This window comes from Argiope bruennichi, chromosome 2, assembly GCF_947563725.1.
Source record: "Argiope bruennichi chromosome 2, qqArgBrue1.1, whole genome shotgun sequence".
In the NCBI taxonomy this organism is placed as follows: Eukaryota; Metazoa; Arthropoda; class Arachnida; order Araneae; family Araneidae; genus Argiope; species Argiope bruennichi.
The window spans coordinates 107,573,379-107,591,398 of record NC_079152.1 but is presented as its reverse complement, the minus strand read 5'-3'; the positions used below and the strand labels follow the sequence as shown (position 1 = coordinate 107,591,398).

Here is an 18,020-nt window from a genome sequence, read left to right as displayed (position 1 = left end):
GTCCTTATTATAAACTTACAATATGCATTATTCTTATTGTACACTTATTGTGAATATACCATAGAGTTTTACTACGAAAAGACAGTTGTATTGATTGGTATAGTACCTTTTTACTTTGTTCGTCCATTAACTCCAAAAGATTTTCATATAGGTAAATACTGTATTTTATTAAGTCTATTTTCTTTGCTGAACTTAAAATACCTAAAAGAGGAAAAAAAATTATGTGGCTCTATTATTTTTTAAACAATAAAAAAGATCTGTTTTCGATTCTTTCTTTTCTTATAAGCAATATTTAGTTTTATTTATCATTTATCTTGATACATTTAAAAATTAATACTTTTTTTCTATTGCAAGAACTTATAAATTTAATCATAAAAAAAATTCAAAAAAAGAATTTTTAAGTTTCTTTCTTCTATAATATTTCTGCAAACATAAGAAAAAAAAATATCAGCTATATTACTAAAGTGTAATGATATCTCTCAAGGAAATCAGTTGTTAAAAAAATACATGAAAAGCAATTTTCTACACACAAAATGTCTCAAAACAGAAAGTGCTTAAATCAAAGGCCGATACCACTGTTGAACTAACGAGTACCCAAAACAAAACAAAATATTTCATTATCTGTTACAGATTTAGGAAAGATTAAATAATTAAAAAAAAAACATTATTAGTCATTTTTTAAAGCTTTTTTCTATGAAATATTTTTTAAAAAAATCTAAATTTGTAAATATTGATTTTACATGCATTTAAAATAACAATTGAAATAGTATATACTTACCTATTTCATCACCGGCCATGTCATGATAAAGTAAAGGAGATCCCTCTTTGTCACAGCCAATCAAACTGACAGGAAAATATTTCAACAGTACCTAAAATTTATTGAATTAATCAAAACTTACAATCAAAAATGCCAAGAAATGTATAAAAATGGCTAAGGAAACTCAGAGAATTATATCATAAACTCTTAATTTAAAAAAAAAAATTATTATTCTCAATTTGAGAAATGTCGTAGAATCATTAAAATAACACTCAAAGAATTTTAATAGAAATTAATTAATTAATTAATTAAACAACTTGAAAAGCTTAGTTGAATTTCACCAATTTTCATTATGCTTTATATTTTAAAGTCAGGTTGAAGAAAAAAGAATGTCGACAAGTAAAATGCAGAATTCGAAACAAATAATGTTTTTAAAAATTCAGAAATGAAAAAAGATGGATTCGGAATTAAAAATTAATTGGTGGATTTTTATATCATCTAGTGCGAATGATTGATTTGATGTCTATATATTGTGTTAAATTCTTCTGCAATGATGCTTTAGCTTTCATAGTCACAGGTAGCAGAATATATTTTTATGTTCTTTAGCAATGTAAATAAATATATAGAAAATTGTGTAATTAGCTCACATCATTGGATATGCTCTAAACTGATATATTTTTAGCTGAAAATTTCAAAAAAATCGTATGAAAGACATTATTATAGAAAATTACTATTTACGATTAAAATTTGTTTTTTTTTATTGATTTTAAATGACGAGAAAAAGTGAAATAATAAACGTACTTCTGGTGGTTTATAATCCGTCAAAATCGTGTCCACTTGATATTCTTTTCTCCAAGCGATGTGCTGTGAATAGAAATAACTAAATTTTTTTCCCATAAAATTAATTAAAAAAATAATTTTGCTCATTCAGAAAAGAAGTTAGGGTAATACATTCATGAGTCAACATATCTCATGATAAAATAATGACTACCGATTAATAGCGAAAGAGAAAAATATTGATTTGATGTAAAAGTAAAAAGGAATAAACAGATTTAAATTGTAGATTTCTAAGTAATATATTCATTCCCTAAAATTAATCTTTCCAATATATTAGGTGTGTTTAAAATCAACCGAATGAATGATGTAAAACTTCTTTATTTAAGTTATTTTTACAATTATGGTCTTATCATCTTCAATAAAATATTTCCTTTAGGATGGATTATTTTACTTTTATATACGTTATTTATAAGATGTATGTAAAGAAGTTGATTTTCTAAGCCGAAATTCAAAATTATTAATAATTTTAATGGTGTTCATTGTTTTCTTTTATCCAGATTTCCTTTCAAATGGAAGGCTATGGCCCGTTATTTAATTATTAAGTATCTTTTCAAATATGAGGAGATGAAAAGGATAGGGTTATAGGATATTGGTAATGTATTGTCAATATATATATATATATATATATATATATATATATATATATATATATATATGCGTGTGTGTGTGTTCACTTAAAAAACATTTAATAACTTTAAAAACTTACCTTTCTTAACATGTCTTCTGCATTTTTAATATTAAAGTCACGTGCTGCGAAGGAAAAATATAATTAAAGAACATGCTTCCTTACATGATACAATTGCATTTAGTTAAAAATTTTTAAATAAAGCAAACTTATTTAGAAAGACTTGTCGCATTTAATTGCTATTTTAAAATAAAATTCACTCTATACATACTTGCATACAGCTATTATACTCACATATATTATCTTTCCTAATTTTCCTTCCATTATTGATTATCCTGGTTGAAGATTATACTTATATTTTGTATATTTAGTATTTTTCATTAATTATTTTTAACATTTAACTTCACAAATAAGTAAAGGAAATGTTTTAATCACGTTGTGCAAATCTAAGTGCTTTGAAGCCTGCTGAGATGTTTCCTGAAGTGTAACAGAATATAAAAATAATGTATTATCGATGTTTTAACTTGGGTTTTCTTCTTTCTTGATTTGTATTGATTATTTTTTTAAAATTAGCAACCAAAATTATTTAAGATATTTCAGAATCTATGAAATACATTAGGAACCATACAAAAAAATCCTCCCTTGCGTAATGAATACTCTTATAATCCATGTCTTTCTGTAGTAAATTTCGATTATGCACGAGGGCGACTAGATTCGATGATGCTTAATCGTTTCCAGTTTCAGATTGAAGCTCAATTCTTTTTTTTTTTCTTACTTAACAAATGGAGAAAATTAAGAATGCGCATTTCTCAACAGTATAAAAAAACATATATCAAGCTTCTTTCATAATACAAATTACACTTTGACCAGAATATAACGCTTAATTATTCTCAGCAATTATAAATATTAGGATTAAGCTATGTATATTATGTATTTAAGTGAGGTTTTTTGGCCTGCAGTAATCAAGATAAATCAATTGGTCATCACAGACGTCAATAAAAATAACGCATTTTCTTCATACCATTGAAAATGAATATAAAATGTAAGATACAAAAAAAAGAAGGAATAAAAAGAATTTTTATATTTTATATTAAAAAAAAGAAGGAAAGAGTTATTTATATAAACAATAAAAATGGTTTAAATACCATTTTTTAGCAGCCCAATTACATTTTTTTAACATTTTGTATAAAAATAATTAAAAATAGTTTTATCGAAAAAAATTATACGGTCCTTTAACTAATAAATCATTATAAAGATATTGAATTTTAAAATATGGAAAATTTTAGTCTAAAACTAACACTATTTTTTTTTAATTTATTAACAAAAGACTGAAATGTTGGTTAATTTTAAGTAATTTTCTAAATAATACTTCAGATAATCTCCCCTAATCTCTCCTAGTCTCTTAAAATTATTTCTGTGCTAGATATGATAGTCTTTTCTGCCCTGTTCAAAACTAATAGACAGGCACACATTGAAAGAGAATGTTGATATTTTTTAAAAATAATTTACTAGCCTTCATTTTCTTACAGATTTACTAAAAGTTCGGTACTTTTTAGCTAGAGATATTTCCATAAAATCATTTATCCATAGTTTATATTAATGGTATCCTTGAAAAGCATTTTCAAACTGCAAAATTTTATAGACATATAACTAATATTATTTTAAAAGGCTTATACTTTTCTGTTTATTATTCTGTTACTTCACTAATTTTTATTTTCAATGTACAATTATTTTTATGCTTAATATTGAAATTCGCACATAATTATTAAAAGTTGATAAATTAAAGACCAATAATTTCCTTTCTTAAACGGAGCAAGCTCGTAAGATGAATGTGGAAAATAAACGAACTGATGCAACAAGAGAGGTTATTTTGTAATATCAAACATGCTTCTGCCTTAGTTTTTCTATAATAATACTTGATATATCCCAGGAAGTGTTTACTGTTTTATTCAACACAAAAAGTCAGTGCTTTACAAAAAGAAATCAAAGATTCCAAGCTATTAAAATATTATATGATTTTATAGACACAATATATTACAAGAAAAATCCTAGTTATACTTAGAACTATTACAAAATTTATTTTTCAATTTCTGAATTTAAATATTGACTGAAATTCATGCAATATTCAAAACAGTTATTAAAACTACATTTTAAAAACAAATCCATTTAATGCATGGAAAAAAATATGAAGTTTTCATATCTTTCATGTCTTACTTATCAATAATGAAAAAGAAAATTAGTAAAAGATTTGTTGCAATGCTAACACCGAACGAATAAAATGGCAGATATGACAGTTACTGTTAGAGAATTTACCTAAGTTAAAATTTAGAAAGTAATAAAAAATAAGTTATAAAAAATGTATTAAAATTAGAGAAAATACTGCACGAAAACTAAATTGATATCATTGAAAAATTACTTTTGAAATTTTCAATGATGTAAAATGAATTTTTTTACATATTATTTATAATTATAGCATAAAAATGAAAACTTTTGTTTAATTTTAAAGTTGTATGCCTCATAATTCATTATGTATGCATTAACAGTGCTTTCTGTGCCAACACATATATACATAAAACACTATCACATTTTATTCAGAATTTGTAAATATTTCAAATTGTTCAATAGATTTCTGTTTCAATCTATTTTTTACATGATTATTAAATAGTCATACTTCCTAAGCTCCTCAAGTCTTTGGATTTTAATCTTTGCATTCCGTGTGTGTGGTTGATGTCCATGGCAACTTCAATATTTGAAATAAAATATTACACGATTTTTTTTCCAAACTTTTTATTCGAAAATCACGTACTGCTGTATTTACGGTTTGTTGTCCGATAAAAGTATTATCGTAAGGAAGTATGAAGAAGACAAAAAAGCATATTATTATATAGAAGTAATGTTTTTAATTCCCGAATTTTTTCATCTTAGTGAAGTTTTTCTTTCTTTCGGATTTGTCTCATAAACTGAATTGCGTGCTTCTTGTAAGGATCATTTTTGGTTTTTGTACCAGGTGAAATATTACTTAGCCATTCTTGATCAGATGGAAAACATATATATATTCACTGCTGATCGCGAATACGATTGCACATTCCTCATTTCAAATTTCGAAATTGGTTTTTAGCACTTCTGCTGTAAGTTGGAAATATATCAAACAACTGATATCTGGCTATATTATTCATTTTTTTATATCAAAAGTAGATAATTGTCAATTTGAAATAAAAATCTATTTTGATAATATTTTTTAACAAAAAAAAGACTATTTACATTTTTTATTAAGTTTACACTTTTTTCCCAATTTAAATATTTTTCACAGATTACAAATGATCAGTTTATCTCTCAAAAATATTAATATAAGTCGATGCTTTCCAAAAACTGAATCTTCAGGTTCCTATAACTTTTTAAATAGATTTTAACAATAGAAACCTTAACAACGGTATCACAGTGCATTCAGATAAATTGATATTTATCTCTCAAAGCTACATGATTTCAAGCCTGAAAAAATTACTTATCATATATATCCAAGAGTTCCGGAACAATGTTGAGTAAAGATCATGGAACGATATTGTCAAAAAAGTAATTTTATCTTTTTACAAAGTTTGAAGCAGACATTGTTAAGACATTGAAAAACATTTTGAAACAGACTTGTTTATCAGAAGACAATTTTTATTGTTTATTATAAACACATTGTGAACAAAAGTAAAAGGATATTTCATTGGGAGTGCAAAATAAACATTTTTCTGATATTCTCAAAATTTCATAATAAAACTTTATACAAAATTAACGAAAAATTGGGCACTTATTAAAACATTTTACACAATTTATAATTTTTTTTTATTAAACGCGATAGTTGTTTCAATTGAGCAAAAAAATTAAGACATTGAAAATTCTAATTAAAACAAATTATTAATATATTTTTTTTATATTTTTGATACTCTTGTTTATTAAAAAGAAATAAAGTATGTATTATTTATCATAATTATTTATCTTGCAAAAATGAAATAAATTTGCTTCCCAAAATCTTATTTTTTATTAATTCACAAATAAAAAGAAATTACATTATTATATATAGTTTTAAAAATTTTGAATTTAATAAATTTTTAGAAAATGCTTCATTCTTTCAGATTTCTAGGCATTAATATGAAACACTCAAAGTTATTTGTTTGCATAAATAATCTGATGAATTTTAAGACGCAACTTTTACATGAAATAAGATAGACAATTATTTTACCGTTAATGCCAATAACGATTTTGAAGAATAATATACAAAATTATTTTTTTTAAAAAATCAATTTTTTATAGTAGTTTTAATTGAAGTATTAAAACAAAATCTGAAGTAGGAATAAAATTTAATTGTGTATTACCTTTTAAAAATCGATAATAAAGTGATTTATCTTTCCGCATTTTAGGAGTTATCTCATTTTCCATTCGTCTTTTCAGCTATAAATTAAAAAAAAATGTCTTTTCAAAAACAAAGAATACTTTTATAATATTATCAAAAGTTATTAACACATAATCCCAATGCTCAATCAATGTACTAATTCTTATCTACAAGTATTATCAATTTTGTGTAGTGATAACAACTCTTTAGTTTGCACTTGTTGCCCATCAATTATAAATGAATTTTCATTCAGTTGAAGCATTTATGCGTATAAGCTGATAATAATTGTTCCTTTAACAGAGTGGCTTTAAACATAAAATTGTGAAAAATATATGATACATCTTATTATAATAGCATTTTATTGTATACAAAAATGGCCTTTGTGGTGACCTTTCAGTTTTCATTATTTTATAGTTAAATACTTAGTTTTAAAGTAGATAATATTTTATTGATTGAATTCCTTTTATTTCCCTTTTTTTCATTATACCAGATAATCAAACAACTTATAAAAAAAATACATAAATAATTATTATGTTACTCATGGTTGAATAGCTTGAAAGTGATTTGAAATAACTGGCTAAAATTCTATTATTGGCTAAAATTCTATCAAATTTCAAGGAAATATACCAATTGCACATTTAGTATGACAAAGAATTAGCTATTAACATTTTGTAGAAATGGATTCTAGACTGTTTGGACTTATTTGAAGCTTAGAAATAACTGGCCAAAAATTTAATTAAATAATAAATTTAAGAAGATTGTTTTTCTGAAGTAAAAATAGAATTGCCAATGAATTTCGAAAATTTACTTGTATTTTTTTTTTTTTTTTTTTTTGCAATTTGTTTATTCAATTTTTAAAATAAAAATATGTATCAAAGATGAATTATAAGTAAACAGAAAGATTATTAACGTTGGTTTGATGGTTTGGAATGATTTTCGTTTCAAGAAATAGAATGAAATAATAATTGTGCATTCAAGCTACATTCTAATGTAGAAAGATGTGATGTAATAATTCACTATTTTGTTTATTACTTGTCATGTATTCTGTATGAACAAAAATGATGAATGAATGGTCTATGAAATCTATTGTGTTAATTTTGGTTCTTCAAACCACAAAATCTTCCAGTTTTAACTCATCACAGTATGAATATCAAAATCTCTTCGCGTTTCCAAAATTATAATCTATAAAGATTTCCAATATTGGCAATTACAATTATTTTTTAGCTTTACAGTTGAAACTGCCATCAATCAAGGTTTGTCTTTATATATTACTTGCTTCATGCAGAAAGAATACAAATTCCATAGAAATACAAATGAAACAGTTCGTAAAAATATGTGATCATAATTTCATTATTTGAACTTCATATCAATATAATTTGGAAAGTTTTTTTTAACAAATATGGAAATAAATTTGTATTAATTTATTAAATTAAAAATATCTTACTTCTTCAATAGCAGCTTTTTCATCTGGTGTTATATTTTCTTCTAAATACATTTTTTATGGAAAAAATCTTCAGTTCCTAAAATTAATTTTAAGAGACACAACTGTTAATTAATAAATGGCCTATAATTTCAATTTCTGAAAGAATATATTATTAAAAATAATATATTTTATAACTTACATTTTATTCAAACTTTAAGACTCAAACAGAGATAGATATTTTTTATGTTTCGATAATGAAACATTTTTCTTATTAATTATTTCCTTTTTTTTATCTAAGATTTAACTTACATTTTTTCAAACAATTTTTGACATCATTTTTGGAATATTTCTAAACTTCCTAAATAGGAATTTTTGAATTAAACTAAATTTAATTCTTCTTCTTCCATCGATTAAAATTTTCACATGTTCTATATTTCGCTTGAAATCAATTATATACTTCCAAAGACTATTTTTTCATTTCCTTAATTGCAGTCTAAAATATTCCAATGTTGACTATATTGCTTGATGCATTTGTCCTAATTTGGACTTAATATCTAATTGACAAAAATAGATTCCATATGAAATAAGGCAACTTTAAATTTTTAATAATAATTAGATGTTCAACCTGTAATTTTTATTAATTTTAATTAAAATTCAATCGGAGCTGAAATATTTCACATTCATAAAAATGCCAATGAAATTCCCACATTTTTAATATTTACCTATTTGAGAATATGTAAATTTTTCATTTGATTTGTGGTTTTAATCATAGGAATAGCTAATTTTAAATCCATATCCTGCTTTTATTACCAGGTAGCTATTTTCTTAAAAAGACCTATTATTTTGATTTTTTCTCAATAAATATAGTAACACTGTAAGAAAACTCCAAACTCCTAAATTTATTACTGTATCATGCCATAATGAGGGTGTTTGATCTTCGAAATAGCAAAAAAGTTAAATGCATCAGATTTTCAAAGAGAACAAAAAAGATCATTCTACTCTTGCAAATCAATGTATACCATTATTAAAAATTTTTTCTACTGAAGAGGGTCTTGTTTATATTAAAAAATAATAAGTTGTTAAGCAGCACTGGTGCTTCCCAGATGATCCTTTGACTTCTGAAAAGAAATTTCACACAAGATCAAATATGTTTTGTAAGTGCAATTAATTTCTGCTCGAAAAAAAAAAAAGAGATTTTCCTGTTCACTGGGAAACTATGGAAATAGTTTTCGTTCCAACAGAAAAATAAAATTATAGTGACGTCTCTTTTCACAGTTCTTATTATCCAGGGTAAAACCTAATAAGATAATAGCGAAAATTCTTATATATATATATATATATATATATATATATATATATATATATATATATATATATATATATATATATATATATATATATATATATATATATATATATATATATATATATATATATATATATATATTCGAATGATGCTCAATTCGGCTTCCGCAAAAGTAGAAGCAAAATTCATGCCTTTGAAAAAGTTAGACTTCTGGTCACCAAAGCTGAAGACAAAAATAAAGTGATCTGCATGATATTTCTTGACATCCATAATGTATTTAACAAAATAAGATGATAAGATATTAAACTAATATTAAGAAAACAAAAAAAAAAATTCAAAGAATGAGAGTTGTCTAATGATTAAGGCAATACTTCTTTCTTAATTAAGTGATCATAACAGAATTAAGTGATCATAAAAGTAAATGTACCTCAGGTTTCAGGAGCTGAATTAATTAGTTTTCTGTAAATAATAAACATGTTTAAAAACATGGAAATAAATGATGATAACATTTATCTTCATGCTTATGTTGGTAATAATGGAAAGATCATGAAAGCAACAATATCTGACCCCCACCGACTATCAAAATTTTATACTAATGACCCAATTTCTGTTTCAAATCAAAGTTGTAGAATGTAAAGCATATTTCATTCTTGTCGTCTTATATCTTGAACCCCTCATTTACAAAAAAAAACCCAACCCATTATTATAAAACGTGTACCGCTTGATTGATATTGAGAGGGTTAATAATAATTAATCAAAAGAAAATCTTAGTCTGTTGGAAGACCAGACTAAAAAATTAATTCTTCTAAATAAATGCAAATAAATATTCAAAAATAAGAAAGATCCTCCACATTTCTAAGATTTGTATATTAATGGTAAAAGAGTGGCTCCCATAAAACTCTGAGATGCTTTAATATAACATTCGACAAAAACATCTCTCTTATTCCTTATTTGAACGAAATAAAAACTTGTAAAGAATCAACGAATCACTTGAGAAAACTGAGAACTCAAACCTAACTAAAGAAAGTTTATAAAGTGTCACAACAAAAATGGTTATATGCAAGTGAGAGGTTTGGTACGGAAATATTATATAGATTGAAAACCAAACATTACAGTAGTTTAGAAGTTGTTCATTACAAATTTGTAAAGCATATTCATCAATTTTTTATGCTGTATTACAAATTACATATGAATTATCTTATATCTTACCTTTGAAAGTGAAGATTAAACATGAAAGAGCAGCAAACGAGCTTTATTTAGATAATTAAATCCTAGCGTATTACTTGATGGGAAAAGAAATTCTGGCTTTGAAGACTTTCGATTGCTCTAGGAATAAGCACATATTTTGCAGAGATTCATTGAAATGGATGAGGAGATATCAAAAACAAAGATTTACTGAGATGTTAAAAATTAAACTCAAGAATAGAATTTCCTTATTTTCACTTTCGACGTGTTGCTAAAGTCGATTATGAATTTTCCGTGATACTATCAACAGTTTAGTAGCTTAAGTTATTACAATAAAATTGGTGATGGCAACTATCCCAGAAAAAAGTGTGGAACACACTGAAAATATGTCAGATTCTGATTTTCCTTAATGACTCTTAGATTCTTGAAAGAAAACAAAGAAATTATGAACCTCACTAAAATGCTAATAAGATTCCATAACACAAGTTATACAAGATAATAGCTCATCTTGACCTATCTGCAAAAAGAAAGTGGAAAAATTACCCAAATTTACCTCTCAAAAAGAAGCAGTTAATAAGAATCACCGATTGTTCCTAGATCAGATGACAAAAGTAAGACTCAGAAAAGAATATTAATGAAATTAGGCAGGGAAGATTGAATATCTCATACAGAAATCACTGGACGGTATAATTTTTAATGGTGTCAGCATTGTTAGGAAATTTTTATATTAATAGAATATTTACAAGTCATAAAATATTTTCAAATCATAAAAAATTATTTCGTAAATTCCTGATAGGTGGATACGAAGTATAATGAGGTGTAATAGCCTACATTTTTAAACATTGCAAAAAAAAAAAATACTGAAATGTGTGAGATACTTATGGTCTAAAAGATAAGGCTCAGAAAGTCTCAGAGATTTAGTTTCTAACAGAGTAATGAGAAATCAAGGAGAAATTGCCAATATTTTAATGGAGAATTAAAAAGGATTTCTCTCTTCATTACTCTCTTCATTCATTCAAATAAAAACATATCGGACCGATTTTTTGTCCCCGAATCAGGTACAAGAAAAGATCATTGTTCTAATTATTTATTGAATCAACTATTACATTTGGTTTTTGAAATATTTTATTGTTATTTTTAATTTCCTTCCTTTTTGCATATTATAGGTTCATTCTTTTTAATTTATATAATCTAGTTTCATCTTATTTCATACTCCTATTTATTCTAGTTTATTTCCTTCTAGTTTAATTCGTATGCGAAGTGTATAGAGAGTTTTATGATTGTTAAAACAATTTCGAACTGGAGATTTTGATGAATCTTCACTTTATATAGATCTCTCTAAATTAAAAAAGAAACGACAACATATTTTTTACATCATGTCTGTTTACCTCTAAATACGAAAACTCAAAAATACATTGAGCCAGATAGATGAAATTTAGCATGTGGACTTAAGAACAAATTTGTATTCTGAGTGAAAATTTGAACGAAATCTGGCATCTGGCTGGTTGATTGCGCAAATAGAAGTGAGCTCTTAACTACAAAGAGTAAAAAAAAAACTAAATTAATAAAATTTGGCAAGCAGGTTTAACATCTTAAATGTATATCGAATTTTGAATCAAATCTGTCAAAGAATTGACCGTCTCTCAGTGTGTACTTTCGAATCCATTAAAACCCTATAGTTTATGAACACGATGATTTATATCAATGTAAATTGGCATATGGACTTGTGTCTACTATTGCAGTTTCAGCAACATTTTGATTGCAATCTACTGGAAAAAAATGGACCAAAACACTTATTCGTGCGATGGATTCTTAAAAATTATAGATTCAGGCCAAATGCCTATATTTTGTAATTATTGTTCGCCAATGTCATGCAATTCCTTCGCGACTTGGCCTAAGTTCCACGATTTTATGATGTGTGATAGATATGCAATTTAATAGAAATATGCGCGAAAGTTTAGGGGGGACCACTCCCGCTAGTTATTATCTTACTCATACTAATTTTTTACCTTGTACACCTTACTCATACTAATTTTTTTTCCCTTGTACACCTTACTCTTACTAATTTTTTTCCCTTGTACACCTTACTCATACTAATTTTTTCCCTTGTACATCTTACTCATACTAATTTTTTCCCTTGTACATCTTACTCATACTAATTTTTTCCCTTGTACACCTTACTCATACTAATTTTTTCCCTTGTACACATCTAAATTTAATATTGCTCAAATATTGCCGGTAGTAGAAATAATACTTTGAAAGATATGAGAACAGTCAAAGCAGGTCTCCAACGTATTGGGAGTTATACTATATAAATATTTTATATGGAGAGTTATTTTTGATTTGAAAATAATTCAAGTTCCCATTCAGACGCGTTCCATAGGTCCCGAACTTAAAAGAAAACCCCAATAAATAAACCCAATATCATTTTACATTATTTTACGAAAAAAAGCTGTAAAAGTTTGTTTTAAGGTAGTATTCCAGATAATAATTTATTTCTTTTCCCCGGCTTGAAAAAGAAATCTAATTATTTTAAATAAAACTTTTTCTCACGAACTGTTATTTTAAATTATGGGATGATAAATGTGCTTTTCTTATCAATGTATATGAGTAGTCATGAGCAGCGTAGCAATAAAGGATTCATAAATTCCTACATTCTTTTTATTATTTCAAGGTTGAAAATTTTTCACTTTCAATGTCCTTCAATTTCTTCTTCTCATTTCTGTTCAAAGCCCATCAATGTCGTTTGAGAATACTCATCAGTCACCATTTTATTATCACAATCAGTGCAACAGAGTAGAAGAAATCTCTTAAAATATTTTACTTCTTCTAGCTCACATTAACGTGTGTAATTTTTTAGATTCTTAAAATCATATCTAACAAGGGAAGCTATTAAAACAACAGGAAGACGAGGAAACAAGCCTGGACAAATGCTTTTTTTGTTTACTTCGTTACAAAATGTAATGCGCTTAGTATAATATAATATTTTCTTCATATCATTATATTGCTGAACAGCATTTCGCAATAAATATTTAACAGAATTACTTCTTAACAAATATCATATAAATATTTAAGATTAAATTGATAAAAAATATTTCTTAATTCAAACAACTAATATGATATTATAAGAAGGTAGATAGTAATTCCAAACCAATGCAAATTTATTGTATATCTTCTGTAAAGCGGGTTAAAAGATCAAAATATTAGTAAATTTTATTATTCTGTTGAGAATAAAAAGAGAATTATTTACCTTCAGAGCAATAACGGAAGCATAGAAACAGAAGCAAAAAGGAAACCTCACATATCCGTATTTCCGTGCATGTTTTATGTTGATATTTTAGAACCTAGATCCTCGAGTTCCATATCAATTTCATATGATGTAATATGATTCAAGAGTACTTGATCATTTTTATTTTGAATAATATTTTTGAAAAATACTGAATGGATTAATGATAAGAGAGATAAACAATTCTAGAAAGGTAAAGATTAGTGATGACGAATTAAACATTCAATGAACTCCAAAGGCAGCAATAAAATTGGCAGATAAAAAGATAAAAAAGAAACAACGACATAAATAAATAACTTTCGTTGATAGATTTTTACTTTCAACGGTTTGCTTCCTGCCTATCTGCCTAAAAAAATGTCTATAAAAGATCATAAATCAATTGGAATATTATATAAAATAATATCATTATGAGAATAAAAAATTGACTGCATTTACGGATATAGCAACTAAATTTTCAAAGCGATATACAATTATTCAATCACTGTAAAATCAATGCGGTAAAGACAAAAAAGATTTACAACCACAAGTGCGGGAAAAAAAACCCGGATAAATATTTTCATGATTCATTGTGTTTTACTTTTTCACCTTTCTTTCTCCAAAAATTATAGAAATATAAATGCAACATACATTAATTTTTTTTTTGTATTTTGAATCGAAATTTTCACGATTTTACTTAAAAGTAATCCTCATTTTCGATATAAATATAAAGCTAACTTTGCAAAAATGTTTTCAAAGTTTCCAGTTTGTTCACTAAGGTCAGAAACAATAAAGCCAAATAAGTCTAATAATTTTTGGAGTTCATTATCGTTAATTAGGCTTAAATCACCAATATTCTTTCAATGATATTCTTAATTATCAACACGAATAAAAAAATTAACAACACAACCTCTTGCTAACTTGAAAATTTTTACATTTTTTTTCTTTTGCCCATTATTATTTCTGACGCTAATTCTGTTATCATTCTTCTTTTAATATTTTCAGTCTTTTCCCTTCAAAAATTTTTAAATGATTTCTGAGCCGGTGATATGTTATATTTTTCAAAATTTTCAATCATATTATTAATCTTTTATACCAAATTTATTAAAAAGCTTTGAAACACGTTAAACGGTTAAAATTCGAATATTTATTAGATGAACCATTTTGAGAGCATCAACATATAGAGCAAATAGGAAATCTTCGCTTAAACTACTTTAACAGAGGGTAAAAAAGCCGATAAACAATTGCATCAATGACATTTTTATCAATGACAAATTCAAGGGCAATATGAAGATACAAAAGAAAGCTCCAACGTGAAATCCAAAGATAAAAATTAAGATTAAGAGAGTATTGAATGCAAGTGAAAAGCAGTGTGATAAAAGTTCAATGATTTAAGCACTTTAATTGAATACAAATAAGAATGGTTTTTTGTTGTTGTTGTTGTTGATTTTTTCCGTTAACAATAGTTTATTCAGTAAAAGATATCTGCAGTTTGTTTTTATTTATTGAATCGGTATTCCTCATTTGGATGGGAGGGGGTCTTTGATGGACTCAAACGACAAACATGGGATGAAAATACAGTAAGGCGTTTTGGAAAATGACAAGATTGTAAGTTCAAAGGAATTTCAAGATAGAAACATGCAATGCTGTACTGCGTTAGAAATTTGTTCAAAGTACGTCATCGGATAAGACTATGTTGTGTCAATTATCAGTAGGTAAATCAATTGTTTAAATAGCCACTGATTCAAACTCAATTTCCAATGGAATTTTAAGTATTTTCAAGGTTAAGAACTTATTCCACTTACTAAGTGTCCATTGGGAGCAGACGGAGTATTATCAATTATTGTCACACCAAATTTTAGTTACTTTACATTTGGAAGTCAAAAACTATTTGATTTTATCTATTATTGAAATAAGAATTGCAATCTATGATGGATTATTTTTGATAGCAAAGAATTTATTTTAAATGTTGCTGTATGGAATTAACATTTAATTTTAGTTACTTAATTAGCTTTAATTATTTTTGTTTTATAGCTTTTAAAAACTTTACCCATAAGTTGTAACAACGTTAAATTAAAAAAAAAAATCTTTATCTATATACTTATAATAAAGCTCAATGTGTGTGTGTGTATGTTTGTGTGTGTTGGCGCTCTACATGCCAGGTCATTTGACATAAAGCTACCAAATTTGGTACATGTATACCTTGGAGGTTGGGAATGTGCACCTGGGGTTCCTTTTTTCGAATTTTTAATTAGAATTTTAATTATTAATTAAAAACTAACTTTCCCGCCAAAAAAATCTTCCATTTTCTCCACCGCCAAACGAGAAAGGCTTCAGGTTTTTTTCTCCCAACAGTAATGAGGCTAGGGTTAAAATTTTTCGGCGGATTATTTCAAACGATTCTGTTTATTTTCTTAATGTTTTATGCATTTAAAATTAAACATTGTTATTTAATCCATGTTTCAGATTCATTCTGAAGTACTTTTGAATTAAAATAACACAGAATAAAGGAAATTAAAAATGTATAATCTGCATAGCGTTACCCCAACTGGCGTAGAAAAATTCACGCATTTGCGTTACCGTAAAAGGCGAAGAAAATTCACGCATGAGCACTGTGTTCGGATTGTTGGCATGGCAACCATTATCAACGGACGATTTAAATTACTTTTAGGATAGTTGTATGCTTTTGTAAGTAAATTGTTATTTATGTTAGTTATATATTTTTTGTATATGCTTATAGTTTTAAGTACATCTTTTTTTAAGTAGTTTTTTTAACCTGTTTTCAATGATTTAAATTATTTTAGGTTAGTTGCATGCTTTTGTAATTAAATTGTATTTATGTTAGTTATATATTTTTTTATATATGCTTACAGTTTTAAATACATCGTTTTTTAAGTAGTTTTTTTAAACCTGTTTTCTACCGATTATTTTAAACGATTCATTTTATTTTCTTAGTGTTTGATGCATTTAAAATGAAACATTGTTAATGAATCGATCTGCTCATGATGAATCTGAGAAAATTTTGTTGCAAATTCTTGAAATATTACATAAATTAAGAAAGATATTCTTTAGTGCCCATAAAGTTTAAACGCTCAGTGACTCTATTATCAGTAATCATATTATTAAAAAAAATGCTTTGTTTCAGTAAAAAAATATTATTATATTAATTGCAGATTAATCCTTTACACTTTAATTTAAAGCATAAATTCTACGAGGGGTAACAGAAAATTAGAGAGATACATATCACGTTATGACTGAAGGCCTTTATAATATTATGAGTGAATTATATGACTATCAAAATTTGAAGTTTTAAAATGTTTTGCTGAAGAATCTATTAAAGTTGGAATTACATAAAATATTTAATTATTAAAATTTTAACGAACATTAAGATTGGCGAACCGGCTCGTCGCCAAAGGCGGCTAGTTAAGATAATAAATAACCATGAATGTGATAATGAAGTATGCTTTTATTTACAGGCCAGGCACTTGTCTATGGTTGCATTGAGGCAACCAAAGTGCCTGAGTTTCTTGCAGGATTGAGGCAATTATAAGATACTCAGCAATTAGCTTTGGAATATTTAAAATCTTATATTAGAGAATTTAATCATCTTTAAATGTAAGCATAAGGATACATCCTTTGCTTTACAAAATCAAAAGTTTAAAAGCTAAAATCAAGCTTCGATCTTTTTCATACTTTTAGAAAGTCCAGATAAAAAATTTATATAAAATTTTGTGGTAAATTTACTTTGATAATACTCAACTAAAAAAATATCTAAACACGATTAACAAATATTCAATAAAAATTCCTACATTCATCAAGCAATCAATGCACCGCAATAAGTAAAAAAATTATAAGTAAAAGCATTGTTTTGTTATTATAATTAATTTCTTTTAGCATGTAACAATAACAAGATCTGCAATCATGGAAATGGAAATACTCGAGTGAGACCTTATAGTGAAAGAAAACACAATTTTGACATTTGGCTTATAAGTCTAACATTTATTTTCAATTAGATCATCATATTATATCACAGATGAAAAGAAGCGCATTTCATAAATTTTAGCTAATTCACTGAGAAAATAATGCCTTAGTACAATGTTTTTGTTTGCTTTACAAAATTAAGCAAACAAAATAATGAACAAGAACTAAAACATATTACAGATCAATACAGTTTTTTTTAAAGTTTATTAAACACTTAAAACAATTAAACAATTATAAATGTAAAAAGATAGAAATCATGCAAGTAACAA

General features: G+C 25.9%; 1 protein-coding gene across 5 annotated transcripts in view; it reads right to left on the bottom strand.

Annotated features, from left to right (window-relative positions):
* Positions 1-13,897, bottom strand: part of LOC129961851 (SEC14-like protein 2) — a 29,959-nt gene extending 16,062 nt beyond the window's left edge. For 2 of the 5 annotated variants that reach the window (XM_056075441.1, XM_056075443.1), the window contains exons 1-7: positions 13,759-13,897; positions 8,039-8,114; positions 6,578-6,653; positions 2,301-2,344; positions 1,559-1,621; positions 779-869; positions 107-201 (exon numbers count right to left, since the gene is read on the bottom strand). In XM_056075441.1, coding sequence (XP_055931416.1) covers positions 107-201; positions 779-869; positions 1,559-1,621; positions 2,301-2,344; positions 6,578-6,653; positions 8,039-8,089 — 420 coding nt within the window. In that variant the 5' untranslated portion in view covers positions 8,090-8,114; positions 13,759-13,897. The remainder of the gene's footprint in view (positions 1-106; positions 202-778; positions 870-1,558; positions 1,622-2,300; positions 2,345-6,577; positions 6,654-8,038; positions 8,115-13,758) is intronic. The other 3 variants (XM_056075442.1, XM_056075444.1, XM_056075446.1) reach the window with 3 other exon arrangements.
* Positions 13,898-18,020: the final 4,123 nt, after the last annotated feature.